We start from the raw sequence: 24,348 nt of genomic DNA, 5'->3' as shown, positions 1-24,348 counted from the left end.
ATTTGTTATGAGTGAAGAAGCATGTGAGAGGGGTCACTGGAATTTCTCACTTTGCAGAAAAAGGAATGTTGAGATAAGATGCTTATGGACATGCAGAGCTCAATAAAGGAAAAGTTTCTATCTCTCTCTGTTGTACCACACAAACTAGTAAGTAACTTTTTAGTAGAGATGTTTTTTTATAAAAAAAGTAAGGTTAAAATTTTAAATTATATTTGGTATATATTAGAGTTTTAATTATTTAATAATTTGCTTTTACAAATTTTATCTATTTTCAAATTTTCTTTCTATGCTTTCAACATCTTCTCATTTTTTTTATATGATAAGAAGACTTAATTTAAAAGATAACAAATTTGATCAAACTAATTTTTTGTTTTAAGTATTTTTTGTTTCTTAGTTTTCAATTTAAGTCTAATCAACTTCTTGGGTGATTAAATTAAAAAAACACAAGAAGATGAACATTCTCAAATTCGATTAAGTTAAATTTAAACGTTTTTTTTTTCAAATTGGAAAAAAGAGTTGAGGGATTTTGAGTCGCAAGGTTAAATTCTCAACCTATAAAATAAATAGATCTAGTTTAAAAATTAGAATGAGGATACATTTTTTTAATGGATTTATTTTTGGGAAAAGAAATGAATACACGACACTTGCATTGATTTTAGTCTTGAAGACATTTCATTTCCTTTTACAGTGTGCAAAGTTACTACAAATATGCTTATATACATGGAAAATGATAATTTGAGAAGTTTTAGAGTCATATATAATTTTTAATATAAAAAATATTAAAATAATAATATTAAAAGCTGTATAATTATATAAAAATTTGAAATTATCAGCATATCATTATCCATATATACATATACCACATATGGAGAGAGATTTTATTCAAGCAAAATATAGCAACTTTATTAAATATGTAAGTAAATTAATAATATGAAAAGAAATTAATTTAACTTAAAATAAAATTATAAAAACTGGTAAAAAAATTTGTTTTTCCTTCGTTAAAAAATTTGTACAGTAATCACGTCACTATCTCTGTATCTCTGGTTCACAAAGTATCTCTGACAGCACACTAAAATAAGACAACTTTCCGTGAAACAAGGAGACAAAAGTCATGAATTTGCTTACTGGCTAGCTGGTAAAATGCAAATGTATTCTCTATAAAATCTCATATTTAAATTTATAATAAATGAGTTTTATTTATTTACATAAATGATCATTTATTTATTATAATTTTTTTATGAATATTTGATATAAAAAATCTTTTATATTTATATAAATATAAATACATTCTTTAAATAAATGACATTTTTAATAACTTTTAAGTGTGAAATTTCAATCAATGGTCATCACCAAGACTTTCTTTCAGAATTTTTTTTTTTTTTAATTTTAACTCAAATTAGCTGGCATACCAATTTGGCATCTTAAAAACTTCGCAAAAGCTAAAGCTACCTTCCATCTTTGGGTTGAACAGATGAAGCAAAAAGACAGACAGGAAAATAATACACAAAAAATATAAATAAATAAAAACAAACAGAAGGATAAAAAATAAACTAATGTAAAATGAAATAGAAGAAAAACTGAATTTAGTAAAACCTTTCGTTTAAAAATCACGGTATGTAGGCAGAATCATAGATGAAGTTCTTTAGCCTCTCAGATATTCTGGCAGCTCTGTTGGCAGATTTCTCCTCCTGAACAATGCATTCAGACATTCATACGAAGAAATTATTATATGATTCCGCATGTTTTTATCATTATATTATTTTTTATATGAGATATGATTTAGGTTTTGAGACTATAACCAGTTCATAACAATCTCCCAAGTTGCATAGATTGAAAGGAAAAGATGAATTTTGAGGTCACCTGACAGTGTATTGAATGGAAAACTTCATCTTCGATAACATTATAACTGGCGTTAACAACATGTACTCCTTCTTCATGAAGAACACGAATGGTTTCACCGAACATGAACTGAGAATCCAACCCAGTTATTAGAACAACCTCTAAGGCTGATCCCATTTGTTGGATCTCAATCCGTGGAGATTTTAACCCTAAGCTCTCTCCTCCTTCATTCATTCTCACATTTGGCCCTTCTATTATTCCTAGTAGCATGCTCTTCTTCTTCTTCATTTTCTCCATATTCATCTGTAATTTCTTTATGTAGTTTGTTGCTTCTCCCAGCTGATCCGGGAGTGAAACCGCCTACAAATTCAAACAAAAGAGAAACATCTATCCAAATGGAAAAAAAATGATTTCTTTTATGAGGAAAAACAAAATATGGATTATTTCAACGGTGTTTCAACCCATATACATGTTAAACAACTAACATTCAATTCTCGACGAAACAAAAACGACATCTCCACAAATAGCAAAACAAACTCCTGAAGGAAAAACAAGTTGAAGAAAATACATGCAAACTAAAGAATCAAGACACCAATCTAAAAAGAAAAAACAAGTTGAAAGAACTTTATAAGTTATCCAGAACAAGACATTCAGTTAAGACATGGAGAAGATTTTAAAATAATGGATCAACTCCTCTTTTAAAAATATGCTTATTCCGATATCTCTAAATCTCACTTATCAATTATCAAGATCATTAAAATATTTTCAAAAATCAAATTAATATCTAGGAGCACCATGCAAATTAAATCAAGTGATCGATATGATTAATAATAGTGTTTTAATGCAGGAAGATTAGGACTTGTGGAACTATCACCGTTTACTGCACAACAGCTTTGGTTGTATAAAATATATGTAACCCAAAGATAGAGTGAAAAAGGGGAAAACCTTTGTTCTTTGATGAGGCACAAGTGAGTTGAGCTTGCGGAAGAGAGCTTTCATTTGATTTCTTCTATTCCTCTCAGTGAATTTTCTATCAACTGATGAACTAGGGTTGTTCTCCATATCAGTAGTAATTCAACAACTTCAAGAACTGAGAATACTCATTCCCATGAAAAAAGATAACGCTTCTCATATAATGGTGTCAGATGTTTTGGAATCGTTAATGACTTTTAGAAAAGCTAGATAATATATTATTAGATGCTACTGATCAAAGTTCGGAATGGAGATGAGTTCTCTTTGTGGTGGACCCAGCTAGCTTTGCCAATGTCTTAAATTTCACTGTTTCTTTTCCTTCATAATGGAACAATTTTTTTTGTTAAAAAAAAACGATTGGATCATGGAACACGTTGGTCCCTACATAAAGAAATTCATCACATGTGAACACATTTTGCTTCTATCAAATTAAACTCGCTCCATTAGACTATAATAATTTTTAAATTTATTTCCAAAAAGAGAGAAGTCCAGCGTTTATCAAAAGAATAAAGAATATGTAAGGGAAAAAAAGGAAAAAGAGCAAAATCAACAATAAAAGAAAATTAAAAAAGTATAATTGATCACTATATATAAAAGGTGATAAGTCACGACTTATATACCAATGAAAGAGTAAAACTAAGAACAAAGGCAAACATAAAAAACAATCACAAACGAAGTTATGAAATTTTTGGGTATGAAGTAAAAAACAATTGGGTTGGGTTGGGTTGAATAGACACAAAGTTTAGTGAGTGAACTTAGTCATTGTGTGTTTTTTTTAATTTCTATTTAAAGAGATCATTGTACTTGTAGTTGATGTGCAACAGAATAGAAATAAAACTTAATAATTGCTTGTGGATGTAGATAACAGTTGACGACCAAACCACGTTAAATCCTGTGTTGCTTATTTTTTACCGTTGATTCGTAATTACGTGTATTATTTCTGCGTGTATTTTTTCTCATCAGAAATAACATCTGATATTTATCGTACGAGACCACCAGACCCAAAATTTACTTTAAGTTTATGAAAATTATGTGTACAATATACCCTTTGAGTCGTAATACAATATGTTAACGAGTTAGTTAGATTACTATTTAGTATATTTATTTTCTAAGTAATTTGTTTTTATAATAAAATGGAGGTATCATGTTTCTCTAAATTTCATGGTGTGTTTATATTCAATATCATAAAGCTTATATATAAAATTTATATCTATTTATATATTACATTTTGAAATATATATCTGTATATTATTTGAACATTTTTCTGTCTAATTAAAAAATGTTTAAAATTGAGACAATCCTAATCTTAAAAAACTAATTCACAAATGCATGCAACATTATATCTCAAGATTTTCAACAGTATATAACCTAGTAGACCCTCAAACACCCACAAGTATTAAAACAGATTAAATCCCCAAGAAACATTAAATCTTTTTTTTTATAATACTTTACAACAGGATAACAGAAAAAATTGAAAGAGTTAAAAGTTTTTTAATGACTACCATATTTGTATTAAGAACTCTTTCTTCCAGAAATAAACATGTAAAAATGAAACACAGTTCCTATTTAGTTTCACTAATCATCGCAGGAATATTTTACAACATAGTATTTAGTTTTAAACCACCTTCCTCTTACATGCAACATAAAACTATGGATATAGATAGATGGTCGGAAGTAGATGACGGAGAAGACGGGGTGAATAACTGGAGACTTTAAATGGGCCACCTTCTGATTTTATAAGATTCTGTGGTTGGAAGAAAGAAGCATTGCTTGTTACTTGGGAGAGGAAAACAAAAAGTTATGGTGGTGGTGCTGAGATGTAGATGCAGTGGCTGGAACCCTCTTCAAGAGAACACTTACTACGCCCAAGCCAAATAATTCAAATATCATGAGATGACTACCAATAGGAGCTTACATAAATTCCTTATTTTAATTAAATCAAATATTTTCTTCATTAATGCATTTTATTAATGATTTTCTTTCAATAACATCATATAGCTATAAATTTTGTTATTAACTTTAAACAATTTCGACAACTAGCTGCATTATTTCATACCAATTAAGAACGGTCAAAAAGCTGTCTTCAAATTACAAAAAAGCTCTGTTATGATATCTAGAAAAACCCAAAAATTTGGACGTATTACTTACTATATTTTAGTCAATAGTTTAGTGCGTATTCAACGAATGAGAGGAGGGCAAAAGGTTGTATTTAATTGGAATTTTAAAATATTAAAAAAACTATTAACAAAAACATTATTTGAAAGGTTCTCGAAAATTGTTTAAGATTAAAAGTTATACAAATTTGATGAACGATAAATATTTTATTATTTAAAATTAAAGTTTATTGTTTTAGTTAAGAGGTATCTCTTCTAATCTAGAACATCAAGTTTAACTAAAAAATAGTGGTTTATAGCTCAATAGTCCGTTTTTTCTTCTCGTCCTCCTCTCTCTTATACTAAGTTTTTCTTGTATCTAGTCTTCTTTTCATTCCGTATTCCTTTATTATTTTTTATCCTGCATATCTAGCTTAGTCCCTCCCTTTGTTAACGTTCTTCCCTCATTAAAATGTGACTTTTCCATTAATTATGCAAATTGGCTACTGAGTCATTTCGCTCTATTAACGGGATCGATCCATGACCTCAAAGCCCCTTAGCCTCGGACGTAAGTCCAAAAGGTTAAAAAGCTTTCACAACTACCTTGTCAACCATGGACTCATGACATCACAGTCCTTCAATCTCAGACGTAAGCCAACGAGACTAAAAAACCTTCAAAAACGGCTACTTTGTCAACTATATCGATCCATAACCTCACATTTATATATAAAAAAGTTTAACTAATTAAATTTTATTTTATAAAAAATTTAATATTTCTAAAATAAAATTTTATTTACCTTCTTTAATTTGCTCATATTTTTGAACGAATGTTGTTTTAAGAATCATAATGAAAATATATTAAGTCTATTCCACCAATAATCTATATTCACTGCAAGAAAATCATCGAATAAAAACCAATTTTTAGAGACCAAAATAATTAGTTGTAATAGTAATTAAATTAGAGACCATTTTAGAAACTAAAAAAAAAATTGGTTTCTAAATTAGTTTCTATCATTGTTAATTAGTTTCTAAATTGATATCTAATTAACTATCAAATTTTATTTATCAACTATTTAGATTCTAAAATTGATAGAAAAATCATGTTCGCTAATTAAATACCAATTTAAAAATTATTTAACAATAATAGAAACTAATTTAAAAACTTGTAAATTTAGTTAATTCGTTGTAATTAATTCGAATTTAATTTTTAAAATATTAAAATGAAAGGCTTTTTGTTTGATGCTTCTTTTCACACTAACTTCTCAATTCTTAATTGAAAACCTCGCTTCCTATCTCTATGGTTTATTCCCCAAGAATCTTAATCTTTGAATTCTCTATTAACATATTTAGAAAAAAATCATTTCTCTTATTAATTTTTAATGTTAGAATTTTTACCGCAAAAATATTGATTTGAAAAATCATATCAAATATTGTTTTCCCATAAAAAGCTTTAAGGTAAATCATATTTTCACGACATATTCAATGTTAAAATAACTTCTGATGAGCATATATTTATTCACACACACTAGCCTTAATCATAGATTATTGGACTATAATAATAAATAAATCCATTGTTTTAATTAATATTCTTATAATTGGGTTTATTTGGGCCTTAACTATTATTATTGTTAATTTTGTCTTTTTAGAGTAAATTATCTAGAGGAAGCATCTACCTTTGTGAATGGGCCAAATATGCAAAAGTCCAGGTTGCTTCTTTGAATCAAAACAGAAAACAAATTCTGAGGAGAAGAAGAGAAAATAAAAGCTACAAGATTCCAGAAACAGAATTGGAAGCAAATCTTCTGCAAAATAAAAAGAATTATGGAAAGTCAAACTGTTTACAAAATCTAAACTGCAATATTTTCCCAAGATCCTTGGAGCAGAAAAGCCTATAAAAGGACACAAGCATCAAGGAGAAAAGGGAGAGCTTCATAGGGTTTTCTTAGTTTATTTTATTCTTAGTAATTCTTTTATTTTGCCTCCGCATGGAAGGCTAAACCTTTTTGGTTGATTCTTTTGTAATTCCCCATTGAATTATGAGGTTTTGTTCAATAAAAGTTTCGATTTTTAATTCTCTATAACAGTTGTTTTTATTGTCTAATCTCCTGGAAAACTGGTTTTTGTGAAAGGTTGTACTTGAACGCACGATTGAGAGTCTTCCTTATCTTAAACTTTGGTTTCTTAGTTAGTTCGCATCGTTCTAATTAATTTCTTGGGCGCATGATTCAAGATAGAGGAGGTAAGCATTCCCATGGAGTATACGCATGGAACAAAGTGGATATTGATCAAACTAGTAGACGCGTGCTTTACTGGTGAGTTTCAGTTGAATTAGATCGGCGCATGTTCAATCTGGTTTAGCTCTGTTGGAGGATTGAGAAAAGATTAATCTTTAGAGAAACTGTGAAAAATTCAATGGTGGAAGAACTTGGGATCAACCGCTTTTTATTTGTTATTTTAATCTCTTTTATATTTTTTGCACAACTATCTCAAACCCCCTTTTCATCTTTATTGTTATTGCTAACTTTTATTGCTTGCAGATAGATTTTAAATCCTGATCAACTGATTTTACTATTGGATTCGTTGGGAGACGACTTGGGGGACATTTGTCCACAATTATACTATCATCTCTCTAGTGTTAAACAAGTCTACGCTAGAATCATATTAATTTGACAGCAAAACAACAGCTATCAAATATTGTTTTCCCATAAAAAGCTTTAAGGTAAATCATATTTTCACGACATATTCAATGTTAAAATAACTTCTAATTAAAAAACATGACTTAAAATAACAAAATATCGTTAATTGACAGATTTAAATAGAATTATAGAATTGAAATGGACGAATTTTACATTCAATCTACAAATTTGAATATCTACAAAAACATTCAATATATTTTCAGATTCCAGAAATATTTTATATAAAATTGGCATATTTGATTTGAATGAAGAGTTCCATGATAATGTGGAAATAAAAGAGTCAATAAATTAACTTCAAATTTCTCCCTCTATCTCTATTTATAATTTTAGTTTGAGTTTTGCTAGTTAATATGTTAAACAAATTAAGAATTACTAATAATAATTTTTTAATTAGAAATTAGGCTAAAATGATCTTATAAATTACGAGAGAGTGAATAATAATTTTATTTTTTTATTGTTTTAACTTTGGAGATGTGAATTAGCATTTAACTTTTACTTTTATCAGTCATATAATTTTGATGTGTATAATTAAAGTGACGTGATCTACATGACGTCGTCGTTATATGTCATACTTTGACTCCAAGGAAAGTAAAGAATCATTCATGCAATTTGTTTTTAGGGTTTCAAATAGTTTAGTTTCTTCAAATAGACTTTGCTTTAATAAATTTTGACTTCCTTAAACGTAAAGTGTATTTCAGAGTGTAAAATTTAATAAATATTTAAATCACTAAGGTTATTATTCTTTTTAAATCACTGATTGATCCTTTTTCATATATAATCACGGCATTGGTCCTATTACTTTAAAAAAGATCTTTAGATCATTTTGAGGAAATTAAAAATAAAATTGTTAAATAAGGCTTAAATGCATGTATATTGGATAAGAAATGAAATATAGACAAGAACATAAGAGGAAAATAAATCAGAACAAAAAATATAGAAGATATATTGTTTGAATAAAAAAAATAAAAATAAAATTGAAGTTTTATTTTTATTTATTCGAATGATAAGGAAGTTAAAATAAATAGATAAAATAAAATAACCAAATACTTTATTCAAACAATAAAACTAAAATATAAAATATTAAATTATCATATTCAAACAAAATATTTAGAAAATAAATAAAATATTTGTATATTTAAATATCATACGTTTCAATATCTTGATAGAAATCTTCCATTTATTAGGCATCAAATTAATTTAATTTTGTATTTATTTTCTTGAAACACCCTTTCTGAGTTGTTTTCTTTTCTCTCTGTAAAGTAATGTCGAGTGTTTTACAAAACAATGTTAAAGTTCGACATATATTTCTTTAAAAAGAAAAAAAATACGATGAATGAATCGTTTTATGTGTTAATATATAAGATTCAAAGAGAAGATGAGGCTTTATTTCTATTAGTAAAGTAGAAGAATTATACCAAATTTAGTATCGCCAACATCTAAAAAGAGTTTAAAGCACGATCTCAATTGCTAGGATCAAAGCAACAGCTAAAAAGATTGAAGCTCGAAAAATATTCTTTAAAATAATGAAGATGATTGATTTGGAGCATAATTTCAATTAAAGACATGCAAATAAAAATCTTTGAGGAGAGAAAAAATATCAATAACAACTTTCATAAAAAAGAAAAAAAGTGTCCACAAAAATATCTTATAACGTCAAATTTCTCAGTGTATTCGATCCTTAAACTATTTTAAGAAACATATATAGTTTTACCTTTGTGGAAATAGCAAATTAAATTCACATATTATTTTATTCTAAATAAATTGTTGAATATCAATAATAATTTAACAATTTTTTTTTTATATAATAATGAGTGAATTAATATTTTTTTCCACTAACCATTTTAACTTCCTTCTCATATTAGTTTTATTCTTTAACTTCAACATGCATTCTATTTAAGAAGAATTTGTTGGAAGAAATTTTTCAATTTTGTACAAAATTACATTTACAATTTTGAACTTCGTGAGCTTTTCTTTTTTATAATGATTTATAAGGAAAAATACGCATTAGTGCAACTTTCATCTCAATAAATTCAAAATTTTAAAAGTGTGACTCTTTGAACTGGTTTTTATTATTTAATACATATCATGATAGCCACGGTTCTGAATACCCTAAACCCTAACACTCCATATACAACGTGAAAATACATTTTTAACCTTATTTTGTCATTCCCATAGAGTAGTTTTTGAATTATGTAATCCGAATACGCATTTGAAAAAATATTTCCGAATTATATAATCTAAAAACTAAAAAGGACTTTGAGATTACATAATCCGGAATTTAATTACGAATTTAAAAAAAGACTTTTAAATTACGTAATCCAAAATATAGGAATATTTTTTAGAAATAAAAAAATGTATAGAAATACAGGAAGAAACAGCCCATGATAACTTACCCTAAAATCAATTAAGTCCAATAAATAATTAGAGTAAACAACTAAGGGTGTATAGTTCCAAGCCCAGCCTAGACATACTACAAGTAAATAAAAGAATTGGTAAGGGTAAACAAGTAACAAAAACAGAGTATAAAGGTGCTTGCGGAATTAGGGTTTCTCACTCGTCTTCTGCTAACAGAGGACACCAATCTGTTCCTCAGATTCAACACTTTGCATTGCGCCAATGGGAAAAGCTTTCGATGTGGGAGCCGTTCCTTTCAACTCCGATGGGTGGGGCCCGCCGGAAACCGGGGCCGCCGGCGGCAGCAGCAACCTTCCTCTCAACGTCCCATTCGCCCCCTTCTCCCGTTCTGACAAATTGGGCCGCATCGCGGACTGGACCCGCAATTTCAACAACCCGACCCGCTCTAAGAACCCCGCCGACTCCGTCTTTGACTTCACCAACGACGACTCCTTCCCCGCCTCCGCCGAAGACGACGCCTCGTTCCGCCTCGTCGACGGCAAGCCTCCGCCGCGCCCCAAATTTGGCCCTAAGTGGCGTTTCCAGCAGCAGCGTCAGCTTCCACAGCGCCGCGACGAGGAGGTCGAGGCACGAAAACGTGAACAGGAGAAGGAACGCGCGCGTCGCGATAGGCTGTACCACATGAACCGCTCAAACCCTAATGCGCCCCGCCGTGAAGCCGCGGTTTTCAAATCCTCTGTGGATATCCAACCGGAATGGAACATGCACGACCAGATCCCGTTCTCCACGTTCTCTAAGCTCTCCTTCACTGTTCCCGAGCCTGAAGACCTTCTCCTCTGCGGTGCTCTCGAATACTACGATCGTTCCTATGATCGCATTACACCCAAAAATGAACGCCGCCTTGAGCGTTTCAAGAATCGGAACTTCTTCAAAGTCACCACCACCGACGACCCTGTTATACGCAGACTCGCAAACGAGGACAAAGCCACGGTTTTCGCCACTGACACTATTCTCTCCACTCTCATGTGTGCCCCCAGGTCTGTTTATTCTTGGGATATTGTTGTTCAGCGCGTTGGAAACAAGCTTTTCTTCGATAAGCGTGATGGGTCGCAGCTTGATTTGCTCTCCGTTCACGAGACTTCCCAAGAGCCATTGCCTGAGGCTAAGGATGATATTAACTCTGCTCATTCGTTGAGCGTTGAGGCTGCTTACATCAACCAGAATTTTTCGCAGCAGGTTCTGATTAGGGATGGGAATAAGGTTACTTTTGATGAGGCTAATCCTTTTGCTAATGAGGGTGAGGAGGTTGCTTCTGTGGGTTATAGGTATAGGAGGTGGAAGCTTGATGATGAAATGTATCTTGTTGCGAGGTGTGAGGTACACAGTGTGGTTGATGTGAATAAGCAGAGGTCGTTCCTTACTTTGAATGCTTTGAATGAGTTTGATCCTAAGTATTCGGGTGTGGATTGGAGACAGAAGTTGGAGACTCAGAGGGGTGCTGTGTTGGCCACTGAACTTAAAAACAATGCGAATAAGTTGGCTAAGTGGACTGCTCAGGCTCTTTTGGCTAGCGCGGATATGATGAAGTTGGGTTATGTGTCTAGGATTCATCCCCGCGATCATTTTAATCATGTGATTTTGGCTGTGGTTGGGTATAAGCCCAGGGATTTTGCAGCACAGATCAATTTGAATACTTCAAATATGTGGGGCATTGTGAAGTCCATAGTTGATTTGTGCATGAAATTGAACGAAGGAAAGTATGTTCTTGTGAAGGATCCATCCAAGCCTCAAGTTAGAATTTATGAGGTTCCGGCCGATGCCTTTGAAAATGACTATGTGGAGGAGCCACTTCCGGAGGATGAACAAGTTCAACCTCCGGCGGAGGGTACTGAAGGGGGAGAAACTGTTACCACTAATGATGTGGAAGATAAGCAAGTAGATGTTCAAGCTTGAAAGGTAATTGAATGCAATTTTTTTCTTACCCTATTTTTGGGGGTGGCATGGGGATTAAGAAATTGCGTACTCTGCTCTGTGACTCTTCCTTCAAGTTTTGATTTTTTGTTTTCTTGGTTAATTGCTTATTTTTAAGATATGGTGTTTTTGTAATTGTTTTGGAGGTATAGTAGTGTGTTAGCTTTCCTTTCTAATATTTGGAGTTGTGCATGCTGGTTTCAGCCCATATCTTTTTACAATAAATGAATTGTCTATTCAGTTTTATTCTTCCTTGTTATTATTATTATTTATGTGTACGTATATTATTGATGATCCAAGTATCTATTGCTTGATTTGCTTTTGATGTTCCTGTTCCGACTAGTAATGTTCAAAGATATAATTGTCACACAGCTAGTAGTAGAATCGAGCAGCTGCATTTAAGTTGGTTGAATATTGCAAATGCCTTTGCTATGTAAATAAGAAAAATTCATGAATTCCTAGTGATTATAATTTTAAATCTTCCTTAGGTATGACTCATTTGGGATCCTATTTGTAGGAGCTTTCTATGCATCTTATACTTGTTTGATTTATCTCTTGAGTTGAAGATAATGGTTCGGCATTCTTCTCTATACCTTTAAAACGTTATCAACACTGTGCCTTAAAACTTCAGGATGACATTTGTAGCCAGTTCTGTTACTTTGCTACCTATGTTCTTCCTAAAGTAAATTTTAATTTAAAATGTGAAGATTTCATACAATATTTTCCTATGCCTCGGCGTTCCAAGTTTCATTTCATTAATATTTACTCAACGTCTCTGTGGCCATCTTAGTGAAATGTTTGGATCAAAGTTGTGAAATTTAAGTTTCAATAGATTTCATTTTTTAAACTGAGTTTGCAAAAGCAATTATTGTAAAATGGCAGGTGTAGTAACATACTGAGAGTCTACTGAATAAACAGAAGTCGAAGTATCATATCTTACATTCTTATTTCATTGTCATTTGCTATTTGGTTTTTAGTATATTAAATGGTTGTAGATCAATAATCAATGCCTGCAGTTTAATATCGTTAGATGTTGCAGAAGTGTTAATTTCAGTCTTGAATTCTGTTGACATTATTTACTCATAGATGAGGTGTGATTTTTGGGGTCGGTGCAGGTCAGATATGTATCGGAGTTGACGGCCGATCATTTGGGATCAGATCGCTCTCAATAGTTTGCTTTAGCACTTCCTTTGTCGGCCTAAATTTTGCAATTAACTTCCGGATGTTCCTGTGGACCAAAAGTTTAAAGTCTGAACTTTAGTTTTTTTTATCCTATGCTACAGCTGTTTATGATTAACAGACCTTAGCATTTTAAGTGGAATCCCCAAATTCCTATATTACAAATTTGTGATACGCTCAATCGGGCTCTAAATTATTTTTGTGGTTTACAAGTTTCCATGTTGGCAAGTTTAGTGTGTTATCGTGCGTTCTATCTATTGTAAACGATCAAAAAAGTATAAAAAACAATGCTTTATTTCTTGTAAATTGTCTGATAAAAATAGACAACGTCGAATAAGAAAATAAAGTAGTTACATAAATTGTGGGAGTATTATAAAAATATCTCCTTCATGAATTGCACAATATACTTGTAAATTAATGAAGAAATTGAGGAACATATGCTTGTTAGTTCTCTCATTTAAGTTAGTGAATAGATAAATACCATTTGTCAGGTCTTTAATACCAAATTGAGTTACCGAATTTTCCTTTATAATATGCTTGTGATCATCCTTATCACATATAAAATTCCTATTATCAACGTTAACAACATTAATTGATATGTTTTATGAAGAAAAATATCTTCAGTGGAAGTTGAAGTCTACTTATAGTCCAAAGATAGCGTAGTAATGGTGAATTTTCCAAACCAAGGTCATATAAATCGTTTGATTACATAAAACAGCCATCCTTGATTATGACAGTTCACTTTCACCATTTGGGGCCATGATTTGATGAAATTTCACTATGTTTCTCTTCTTCCAGGTCTCATTTTTAATGTTGAGTTGTTGGAACACCCAATCAAATGAGCTATTATTATGTTTTGGCTATGTAATAAGGCATATAATTCCGGCTTTGTAATAAGGCATATAATTGCGTTTAAGGTGTCTTTTATTATTAATTATTATATTAAAACAAGTATTAATTCGTAACAATATCACAATTAAAAATGAGTTCAGAAAATGATTTCAAGTTATTAATTCAAACAATTTAAGCAAAATTTTCCTTGTAAAATTTATATTTATAAATATATACCTCTTTACAGACATTCTTATTTATCCATCTATTTTTTCATTATGACCAGATATTGTATTTTTAAAAAAAAAATTATAAGATCGATACAATTTTATAGGAAACTTGAGACCTAAATAACGAAACTAAGTTATTACAAAAATAAAGAAAATAACCATCTCCAAGTTTCCTAAGGGCAAATAAAATAATTTTTTCTAATACGTAACTCACAGAAAAGAGAAATAGTTGAATCTCAAAAATTTACTCAGATTAATCCTATCCTCATTTGCATTCAGTAGTAATAATAAGATCATATATATTAATTTACACCAATACCATTAATTTTTTTGATTGACGTGTTTTTGAAAGTTATCTATTTGACTCTCAATCTTCTAGAAATTTGAATCATGAGTTTATTATTTTTTTTTTCCAATCATTTTGATCTTCTGTGTTATCAAACGTCTTAATTTGGTAATATTACTTTTTACCTTATTATATTAATAAACAAAAAAAATCATAGAAATGAACAATCGTAAATATATATGAATTATATATATATATATATATATATATATATATATATTAATTTTATTATAACCAGCTATAAATATATATTTTTTAAAATAATTTATTTTAAAAAAATAAATATATTTTAAAAATGACAATTAATATTTAAAAATTAAAATAGACTGAATAATGCAGTGAAAAGGGATAGTTGTGGTAAATAACAACTTCCATTTAAATATTAGTTAGCTACCACCTTCCCATAAGAATAGAAATTATTTAGAAGGTGACAACATAATTTTCTCAGAAATAAAAAACACTGAAAATATATTTTCTTGACCTCTTAATATATGAGAATATCTAATTACATTCTTATATTTTCAATTAATAAAAGACCATAATGTGAACCCAACACCTCTATAATACATACAACTTTTTACCAATTAGTATAATTTTTATTCTGAGTTATAAAAATGTTAATTTTTTAATAATTACATAAGTAGGTGATGTCTTTAATAAACACAGTTTAACAAATTAGATTTAACACACACATTTCTTCTTCTTTTTTTGGTTGCCAATAACTGTAATATTAACCGTCTTGGGCTTCTTAACCGGTGCAAACACTTAATAATCTCTACATATTAAGGTTTTTAATTTTCTTATAATAGTTTTAATATAACTAGGTTATATGAAATTTGAACATGAGATAATATATTTTATAATAAAACTTTTTTATTACAAAATTAAATTTATGTAGAACATACTAACTTATGTAAATTTTATTTTCCAATTTAGGGTACTACCATGAAATTGAAATAGAAGTAGATTGAGAATAATGTGTTTAAAAGGAGAAAAAGTTACCAAATGACAAACTACCATCTTCTTATCTTGTTGTGTAGGTAGGAATATTGATAGAAAAGACACGAAAAAGCAAAGTTGAAGCACTTAAGAAAACTCAATGGGAAAACACACATGGGAATGGAATTTTACTCTTTTTTTTCTTGACTCATCAGTGTGTGTGTGTGTGTATATATATATATATATATATATATATATATATATATATATATATATATATATATATATATATATATATATATATATATATATATATTAATTATAGATTCCGTATCAATTCCCTTTATTTGTATACAAAAAATAATTTTATTCCAATAAAAGTGAACCTTAGAATAAGGTGATGTAAGTTGTTAAAAAAGGTTTGTTCCACAACGAAACTCTGAAAATTCACTTAGTTTTTTTTTAATGGAGCTCTTATACAAACATTTTTATAAAGAAATTCAGAAAATAAAATAAAATTTATTTTTTGTAATTAAAATTAAATTATGTAGGAATTAATGAATTTCATAAAAATTTATAAAAATTACTGTTGCACATCGACTAGAGATGATAATATTTCATTGTATATAAGTAGGTGTAAACCTCACCCCATAAGCCGGTTTTATGGGATTGAGTTAGGCCTAAAGTTCACTTTGTTCATTTAAATTTAAAGTCTATCTTAACGAGTGTTTGTTTGACCTATTATGCCACCCGCTATTGGATCGTTATGGGACCACCCATAATATGTTGTTTCATTTACGAATTGTCATCCATAAATGAAAAAATGTTGAACTGATGTCATGCTCACCTTGCACGAATTCGGATAAGTCGTGATTGACTCACACAATTGTACTACTAACATTAGAATCTTTTATATATGATGTTATTCAGACACAATTTATCTATATTCATAATATTTAAAAATTGTGTGATCTTACATAAATTCAAAACAAAATTACAACACTTTGGTTAAAAAGCCATACATTATACCTATTTGATAATATGTTATATAATACCAACATATTTTAGAAAATCCAAATAATATTAACAAATTGTTAAAAAAACACTGGTATTCAAAATAAACGAAGTATTAATTTGTTGTAAGTTTAAATACTTTACTTATAGGGTGGTTGTCACTGCTATTCCTTTTTTCCACCAGATAACTGATAAATCAACTTTATTGTATATTTATACCAGCAAAACTTGTTGAAGAAGAATGAGAATTACAAAGAGTGGCATATGTTGAATTCCAATGCATAGCTAAAAGGGTTATGTTGTTTGTGATTGTGACAAAAGAAAGATGAGAGTGTTGATATGAATAGGATGTTGCAAAATCTAAGGTAGTTTAGACAGTTTCTTTAAATGTTTTATTGGTTTAGGAATTTTACAAATGTGAAAAGACCATATGAAGCAGAACATCCAAACAAGGCACAAGGATGAATGAAGATGATTTTTATTGGTCTGTGTTAGTCAATGCCAAATATTAAACTCCTTTTGACTCTTTTTTACTTTATGCGTCACAGCATTGGGCCCATCTTCAATCCTTTACCCATCAAATGCAACTCACATTATACTCGCGTGTCTTTACTTTACCTTCTTCTTATCATTCCACACACATTCTCTATAAATAGTTTTTTTAAGAAAAAAAATTAGTATTATAGGACACTGTTAGGTTGTATTTCATTAAATTTGTTATAGGTTCAAATATTTCTACTCTAATTTATTTTATTTTTCTATTAAAATAAAAAATTGGGTTTGATTGAATTGTATGCAAAACTTGGCTCTTCATTAAATATGTTGTGAGGTATATTTGACAAAATAACTTATGAAGTATAATCTATGTGTTTTCTCAATATTTATTTTTAATAAATATACACAGATAATAAATTAAAATAAAATATATAAGGTTTGATCCAAATACACAAAATATCCAACTTAAAAGTATTTTAACTAGGTTTATTATTGCCAGAATGGGTTCAGTGAGATGAACAGTTTAAGATTTCAGTCATTTCTTTTTGTGAATTTATTTAGCCAACAACTAAATGATTTTAGGATAAATTAACTGTTTTCTAAAATATTAATTATATTTTGAAAAAATAAAAGTTTTTTGAATTTTTTTTTTAAACACACAAATTTAAATTATTCTTTTTAAAATCATATTAAGTGAAACCAACATATTATTTTTAAATGATCAATGAATCAGTTTATTTAGCACTTCTAATGGGATTGCATAAGATTGACCCCATGAAATATAAAAAAAAAAATTAAAGAATATATATTAAGAAACATTTACACAATAAGTTAAATATAAATCAATTTTAACTTCTAAGAAAATTATTTTAGTTTTTTAATCTTTATTCTAAAGATTATTATGGACAAATTTGTGCAAATGCATTTTAAACAAAGCCTAGTGAAGTAATTTTGAACATTATTTTACAAATGATTTATTATGCTGAGTAAAAGATAACTTATTATTAATTAAATTAACAGATTTATAACAAGAAGAAAAATTCATTACAAAATATATTATTTTTAATAAATAATAAAAATATGTTAAAAAAATTGCTATTAAATACACTTTTTTTTTCTAAATAGAATAGACCTTGATGTTTTAATTTATTTAATTAGTTAATTTATTTAGATATGTGTGATAGATAAAAATATATATATATATATATAGGGATGATAATGCGGGACGGGCCTAAACGGGTCAGTGGGCTAGATTAGTGAGTCTACTCCGCGTTTTTTGGTAGCAGACTATGGGCCGACCTGCATGGCCCGTCCTGCATAATCTGTAGTCCAAACGGGCCAACAACGGAACGAGATAGATAGACCTGCTGGCCCACATAAATAAATAAAAAATATTATTTTATTGTTTTTTCAACAAAAAATAATCATATCTCATTCACCTTTATTGTAGTGTGATATTTATTTATTTTTGTTTTTTTAAAAAAAATAATTTATTAAAAATAATATTTTATTTTAATCATTTAAATGAGTTAGTTTTTTTTATCAGTATTAAAAAATAAATAAATAAAAACCACTTTAGGAGTAATCAAATCCAAGTACAAAATCATTTGAGTTTTATTGAAACTAAAACTAACTTCCATTACCTCAGCAAGAGTCCATTAAGAATTCAAACTCTAACATGTTTAAAGAATAACTTAATATGCACCACATATTCTTGTTAAAAAATCTAATTATATCAGTAGAATTCTAAGTTAACCGGAACTAAACTTGAAGTTAGAAACCTCACATGCAACGTCTATACTGAAACTCAACTTAACCGTTTCAAACAAAACCCAAAAAAAAATGGCAAAATTGAACTTAATATATCTAATATTTTGATAGGATAGATTTGTAAAAATTATTGTCAAGAGTCTAATAGTGATTTTTTATCGTAAAACTAATAAAAGAAAATTATAATTTTAGAGAGAAGATAGAAAAAAAAAGAGTTAAAATGATGGTTCTAATAAAATAAAACTTAAATAATTTATTTATTTATTTATAAAAAAGTTATTTACATATTCAATTATCATTTAAGATATAACACTTATAGTTATTTTATAGATTCTTACAAAGATCATAATTTTTTATTGAAGAGTCTATCATGTATTTATCCTTACACAAAACGGGCAAAAAATATAAACAACTTAAAGCATACTGTGTTGAGAATAAAAAAAAAATAAAAAATTTAAACATTTGAGAATCGAAAGCAAAGAAAAAAATTACAAGATGTGAAATCAAACCTTGCTTGGATGAAAAAGTATATTTAAGTTTCATAAATTTAATATACTATAAAATTATTAAGTTCGAATTAATTTATAATGTGGTTTTAATGTATAGATATTCATGTATATTGTTTGAAGATAAGATTATCCATGTACTCTTACTATATTTAAAGCCAAAACAATCTTCCAATATGTTTTAATTTAAGAATACTATTTTCTTTGCAATCATAATTAATATAACCGTTCAGTTAACTTCAAAATTGGTGAAACAATTTAATGTTCCGCCTATTATAACTACAAAACCGGTATCCAATTTAAGAAGTACAAAAATAAAAAAAATGGGTCCAAAGCGAGTCAACAATATTTCTTGTGATTTTTATTTTTGTATGTTAAATAAAATGTCAAACATTTATCATTTTCTTTTCAAAAGCCTTATTATTTTCAATAAATATTGTTATGTATTAATTAAACTTAAACTTAAATATTATGGTATATTTGATTTTTTTTTATGTATTTTAAATTTAAAAAGCATAAACATATTATTTTTAGTTTTTAGTACTACGAAGTTATAGTATTATATTTCTTTAATATTATTTAATTATTTGTATTATTTTATTAGTATTGGTTAGAAGAATAAATCCTAAAATGATGATTTCACCAATTCAATTATTGGTTCAGTTTTCAAAACATAACTATTTTTTAGAAATATCTTTTTCATTTCATTAGTCATGTTTCGAGAAACAATTTATTTCAATAGATTATACAAATTATTTATGGAGTTTGTTGAAATTATAGACATTTGTTTGCCTTTTCTACTTCTAAGTTAATTTTTACACTAAGTATTATACTGACATTTCTTATATATTATACTAATTCCGTTGTTTAAAAGATATTTTTACACTACGTATTTTTGTAAGAATTTTCACAATTTTTTTAGAGTAATTTATCAAGTCTATTTTTATTTTGGAAAGCTAAAAAGGTATTACTTTATTTATAAAAAAAAATCACGGTAGTTGTTTATATTCGCTGATGAGAAATGGAAGAATTATAAATGAAAGCAATTCAAATATATGATTTCAAATATAATAATATAAAAATATGAAACTGATATTTTGAGATTCTAGAAACATCACTTTAAGGCACTAGCCAACGGTCATTGTTGTTGAAAAGAAAAGAAAATTCCTTCGTTCTGGAATTTGTTATTTTGGGAAAATATTATTAAGATTTTGACTGGAAAAATTGGATTTTCATGAATTCCAAAACGATAATTCTATTAACTAATTAGTCATACCATATAATGAAATAAATCACTATAAAATTCTTTCCAAAGACAGTGGCAAATTTAATTTGATTTTAATATATCTTTTTTTTCCTTTTTTGTCTGTATCAGTCATTAAAATACTATTTTTAGCATATATTCTAAGTCTTTGGTCAGTTTGAAACTTTTCCATTATTATCTGAAATTTGTTCTAAACAATAAAATTTATAAATGAAATTAAAAACATATTTTAATATTTAAAAATTATTTAGAAGGACATTGTAGAATGACAACTGGAAGGAACATTGGGCGGAGAGGATTCATGTCTGGGTTTGGTATGATAAAATCAGAAAAATTAAAAAATTATATTTAATTTATTTAGTATCTTTTATTTTATTTGATTCCAGAATAAAAAAACTTATTCTAGCAAAGATGAATACAAAAAAATGAGCCAGAACATATTCTCTTTCCTTTCACTGTCCTCTTTATTACAAAACAATGAATGATGTATTTTGAATAATAAATATATAAAAATAAAAAGCCAATTAATGATGCTTACTTAATAAATATTTTCTTTACCAAAACAGAGACACAGTGTGACAAGAAAACTTTTATTTCAATTTATTAATTTAACATTATAAATTGAATTAAAATACAAAAACAGTTATTGCTCACAACTTTTTTAAAAAATTCAGTCAATTTAATTTTAACTTATTAAATATAGTTGATATATGTATAAAAAATAGTTTCAGTTGCAATTTCTGCATTAAATCGTGTAATAATCTGACAGATTAAATCTCAAAATTTTGTTTTAACTGTAGATATAACATTAAACATAATTTAATATAAATGTATAATTTATTATAAAATTCTTTACTACTATTAAATGTTCCTCTGTAGCCAAATGTAAAATATGTTCACGTTTAATGTTGAATGAATTGAAATATAAATGAAATTCGATTAATGTAATCTTATTTAACATTATCATTTTAAAAATACATTTAAAGTGAAGTTTGAAGACCAGCTCTAAGAAAAGTATACGATAGAAAGAAAGAAAGAAAGAAGATTAGGCAATATAATTTTCGTTGTGTGCAATTAAAAAAATATAAATGAATTTAATAATAGTCTTAATTAATATAAATGAAATATTTTTGTTTGAATTGAAATTTAGAAGAAAAGGAAATTAATAGATAATAAGTTGCAATTGAAGAGACACAGGTGTTAATGATTATGAAGAGAGAAAAAAAGAGTTTCCGATTTTGCATGTCACGTATTTGTATTATATTATGAGTAATGAGTGTGAATGCAGTGTAGCACACAGAGGTAGATAGCGCGTAGGGAGCGGAGTTGAAGAAGAAGAATCTAAGGTCTATACGACACATTTCATTTCTTTCTTAAACAAAATAAAACAAAGTTAGAAAAAGAAAAAGTCTGATATAGTCTTCACTTTTGTCTACTCACTCATCTCTTTCTTTTTTCTTTTTCTTCTTCTTTTTCTCTGATTTCAGCCATGGATTCAAATCATTCTATATCCCCAAGACAGCATGAGAATCAGAAACCATGGCAGGGGCTGCAATCTCCCAAACCCGTTGCTAGATCCGAACCCGGGAGCCCGTACCCGACAACGTTCGTCCAAGCCGACACGTCGTCGTTCAAGCAAGTAGTCCAAATGCTGACAGGGTCCTCGGAGACAGCGAAACAAGCGTCCTCGAAACCCGTGGCGAACCCGACCCACAGCATCCCGCCCATGAAATCCGTTCCGAACAAGAAGCAGCAGTTCAAGCTGTACGAGCGGAGGACGAACTCCCTAAAGAACAACCTCAACATCAACCCCCTCACCTCGTTTTTCTCGCCTCGAAAACCCGACATGCTCTCCCCCAGCATCCTTGACTTCCCCGCACTCGTCCTCAGCCCCGTCACGCCCCTCATACCCGACCCCTTCGACCGATCCAACGCACCCCCTTCCCTCGACTCTCAAGCTGAAGATAAAGCCATCAAAGAGAAGGGTTTCTTCTTGCACCCTTCGCCTGCTTCTACTCCCAGAGACGCCGAACCTCGCTTGCTCCCTCTCTTCCCCACCACCTCTCCCAGAGCCTCAGGTCCTTCTTCTTCTTCTTCTACCGCTGCTTCTTGAATCGCTTCTCTTTCTTTTCTTTATTATTGCTCCCTTTCGGATTTTCTGTAAGATTCTTATGTAATTTCTCCTTTATTATTGCCATTCATGCCGGTTGAGGGATCCGTTTCCGAAGAATTTGTAATGCTTATCGAGAGAAGGGAATAATTCTGCTTTAATTGTATGTATAAATTATGCCGTTTTCCCCCAATCTCCACTCTTTCTTTCTCCTTCGTTTGCAACAAGGTTGTTTAATTTCACCCAGGAAAAAAAAGGTTCAACTCGAGAATGTCAATTTTAGTTGACTTTAACACGATTAAACTTTTATCAGTTGTAGCAATGAGCTACGGTTGTGGGATGTATTGTGATTCATCTACTCTCTGGTTTCCTCTTTCTTTTTTCTGCTGCATTTTTTTCTTTCAGAGGTAAATCGTTTAATTATTGTTGTCGCAGTTAAACTTTAATGCTTGTTAAAGGTGAGTGAAACTGTAAATAATGAAATTAATTTTAAATTATTGATCTGAATTGAAATGTGTGTCCAAATTAATTTTGGCCACATTTGTAAACTCAACTGGTTGAGTGTTTCGATATCTGTGTTGGATTATTTTATTAATTTTAGAGAGACCCACTTGCCTGTAACTTGATCATGGGCACTGTACACTGAAAAAAGTTGGAAATTTTAAATGAAGAAAGGTCCTCAGAGAAAATTAGTTTGGATGTTTAGTCAAACAAGGTCTGACACTTTGTTTGAAGGAGAGAAGGGAAACTGGGGGCATTTATAATTAGAGATGCTATTCATAATTAGCAAAATTAATAATGCAGTGTGTACTAAGTACGGTGTTTAGGGAAGAAACTAGAGTGAGAAAAAGAGAGGTGTTGGTTTGAAAAATCTAATTGCAAAGGCAGCTTTGGGTTAGCTGTCATAGAAAGCGTAGAAGAATGGGGAAGGAATCTTGACCCGTGTGATGTGTTTCTGAACGAGGGAAAGATCCCAAGAGATGTGATGATGGTGATGATGATAGGCATCATATGTGCTGCTTGTGTTGTAAGCATCCATCTAGTGGTTTTCACATACTATGTGCTTCACATGACGTGGGTTTCAACGTCAAATTCAAAAATACAATAAATCCAAACATGAAAATAGATAAGAAAAAAAAAAGAGCTTGGTGAATCATTGATCAGTGTCTTTTGTGGTGGTGTACTAGTTGGTGTGGGAAATGTTTTGAATTAGAAATGGAGGAAAGTACATTGTGATGTGGGAGGGTAGTACATGGATTGAGAAAAGATGGCATTAGTTATTGTGTATTAATAAGAAGTCAAAGTTGCTTGATGATAATTAGATGAGAGCAATAAATATCCGGTTGTGGAGTGAGTGGAGAAGTAGAGTTTGAGGCATTAATTATTTGTTTGGTTTTTGCAGTGTTGAGAGAAGGGTAGGGACCCCATTGAGCATTGGACAGGCGTAAAAGTAATCATGCGAAGAGAGTGGGTCTTTGTTTGAATATTTTAATTAAGGTTTTTGACTGAAAGGAGACCAGAATTGAAGTGAATGGGGACATGGGAAAGTGAGGGAAGGGGTTGTGATGATGATAGGGAAGAAAAGAAGAGAAGAGAAGTGAAGGTGTGGTTGGTTTTTGTAGGCTATTGATATGACTTAAGAGGAGTTTTGAAGGCATGGTTGGTGGTGCATTTATTGAGAGTTTGAAACTTAACATGTGCAGTGGCACCAAACCCTTGTTGCTTACCCCTTTATGAA

The 24,348-nt window shown here is 29.5% G+C and overlaps 3 protein-coding genes across 3 annotated transcripts; 2 read left to right on the top strand and 1 right to left on the bottom strand.

Moving 5' to 3' along the window:
- Positions 1–1,493: 1,493 nt before the first annotated feature.
- Positions 1,494–3,014, bottom strand: LOC137832579 (transcription factor bHLH162). The gene is made up of 3 exons (XM_068640805.2): positions 2,785–3,014; positions 1,861–2,199; positions 1,494–1,688 (listed from the first exon to the last, which is right to left on the bottom strand). The coding sequence occupies exons 1-3, from the start codon at positions 2,899–2,901 to the stop codon at positions 1,608–1,610; spliced, it is 537 nt and encodes a 178-aa protein (XP_068496906.1). The 5' UTR covers positions 2,902–3,014; the 3' UTR covers positions 1,494–1,607.
- Positions 3,015–10,105: 7,091 nt separating this feature from the next.
- On the top strand, positions 10,106–13,320 carry LOC137832578 (eukaryotic translation initiation factor 3 subunit D). Its single transcript, XM_068640804.2, has 2 exons — positions 10,106–11,911; positions 13,042–13,320. Exon 1 carries the CDS (start codon positions 10,217–10,219, stop codon positions 11,906–11,908), a length of 1,692 nt encoding a protein of 563 aa, XP_068496905.1. The 5' UTR covers positions 10,106–10,216; the 3' UTR covers positions 11,909–11,911; positions 13,042–13,320.
- Positions 13,321–21,718: 8,398 nt separating this feature from the next.
- Positions 21,719–22,803, top strand: LOC137832569 (VQ motif-containing protein 4). The gene is made up of 2 exons (XM_068640794.2): positions 21,719–21,846; positions 21,988–22,803. The coding sequence occupies exon 2, from the start codon at positions 21,990–21,992 to the stop codon at positions 22,611–22,613; it is 624 nt and encodes a 207-aa protein (XP_068496895.1). The 5' UTR covers positions 21,719–21,846; positions 21,988–21,989; the 3' UTR covers positions 22,614–22,803.
- Positions 22,804–24,348: the final 1,545 nt, after the last annotated feature.

This window comes from Phaseolus vulgaris, chromosome 6 (assembly GCF_051622355.1).
Source record: "Phaseolus vulgaris cultivar YP4 chromosome 6, ASM5162235v1, whole genome shotgun sequence".
In the NCBI taxonomy this organism is placed as follows: domain Eukaryota; kingdom Viridiplantae; phylum Streptophyta; class Magnoliopsida; order Fabales; family Fabaceae; genus Phaseolus; species Phaseolus vulgaris.
This window is presented reverse-complemented; position numbering and strand designations above follow the sequence as displayed.

Bases quoted from the DNA above. Each gene is read 5' to 3' on its own strand.
- LOC137832579 (XM_068640805.2), bottom strand. From the start codon at position 2,901: ATGGAGAACAACCCTAGTTCATCAGTTGATAGAAAATTCACTGAGAGG. The intron at 2,200-2,784 runs GTTTTCCCCTTT...TTGAATTTGTAG, and splicing joins TGCCTCATCAAAGAACAAAG to GCGGTTTCACTCCCGGATCA. The intron at 1,689-1,860 runs GTGACCTCAAAA...TGCATTGTTCAG, and splicing joins TCCATTCAATACACTGTCAG to GAGGAGAAATCTGCCAACAG.
- LOC137832578 (XM_068640804.2), top strand. From the start codon at position 10,217: ATGGGAAAAGCTTTCGATGTGGGAGCCGTTCCTTTCAACTCCGATGGG.
- LOC137832569 (XM_068640794.2), top strand. From the start codon at position 21,990: ATGGATTCAAATCATTCTATATCCCCAAGACAGCATGAGAATCAGAAA.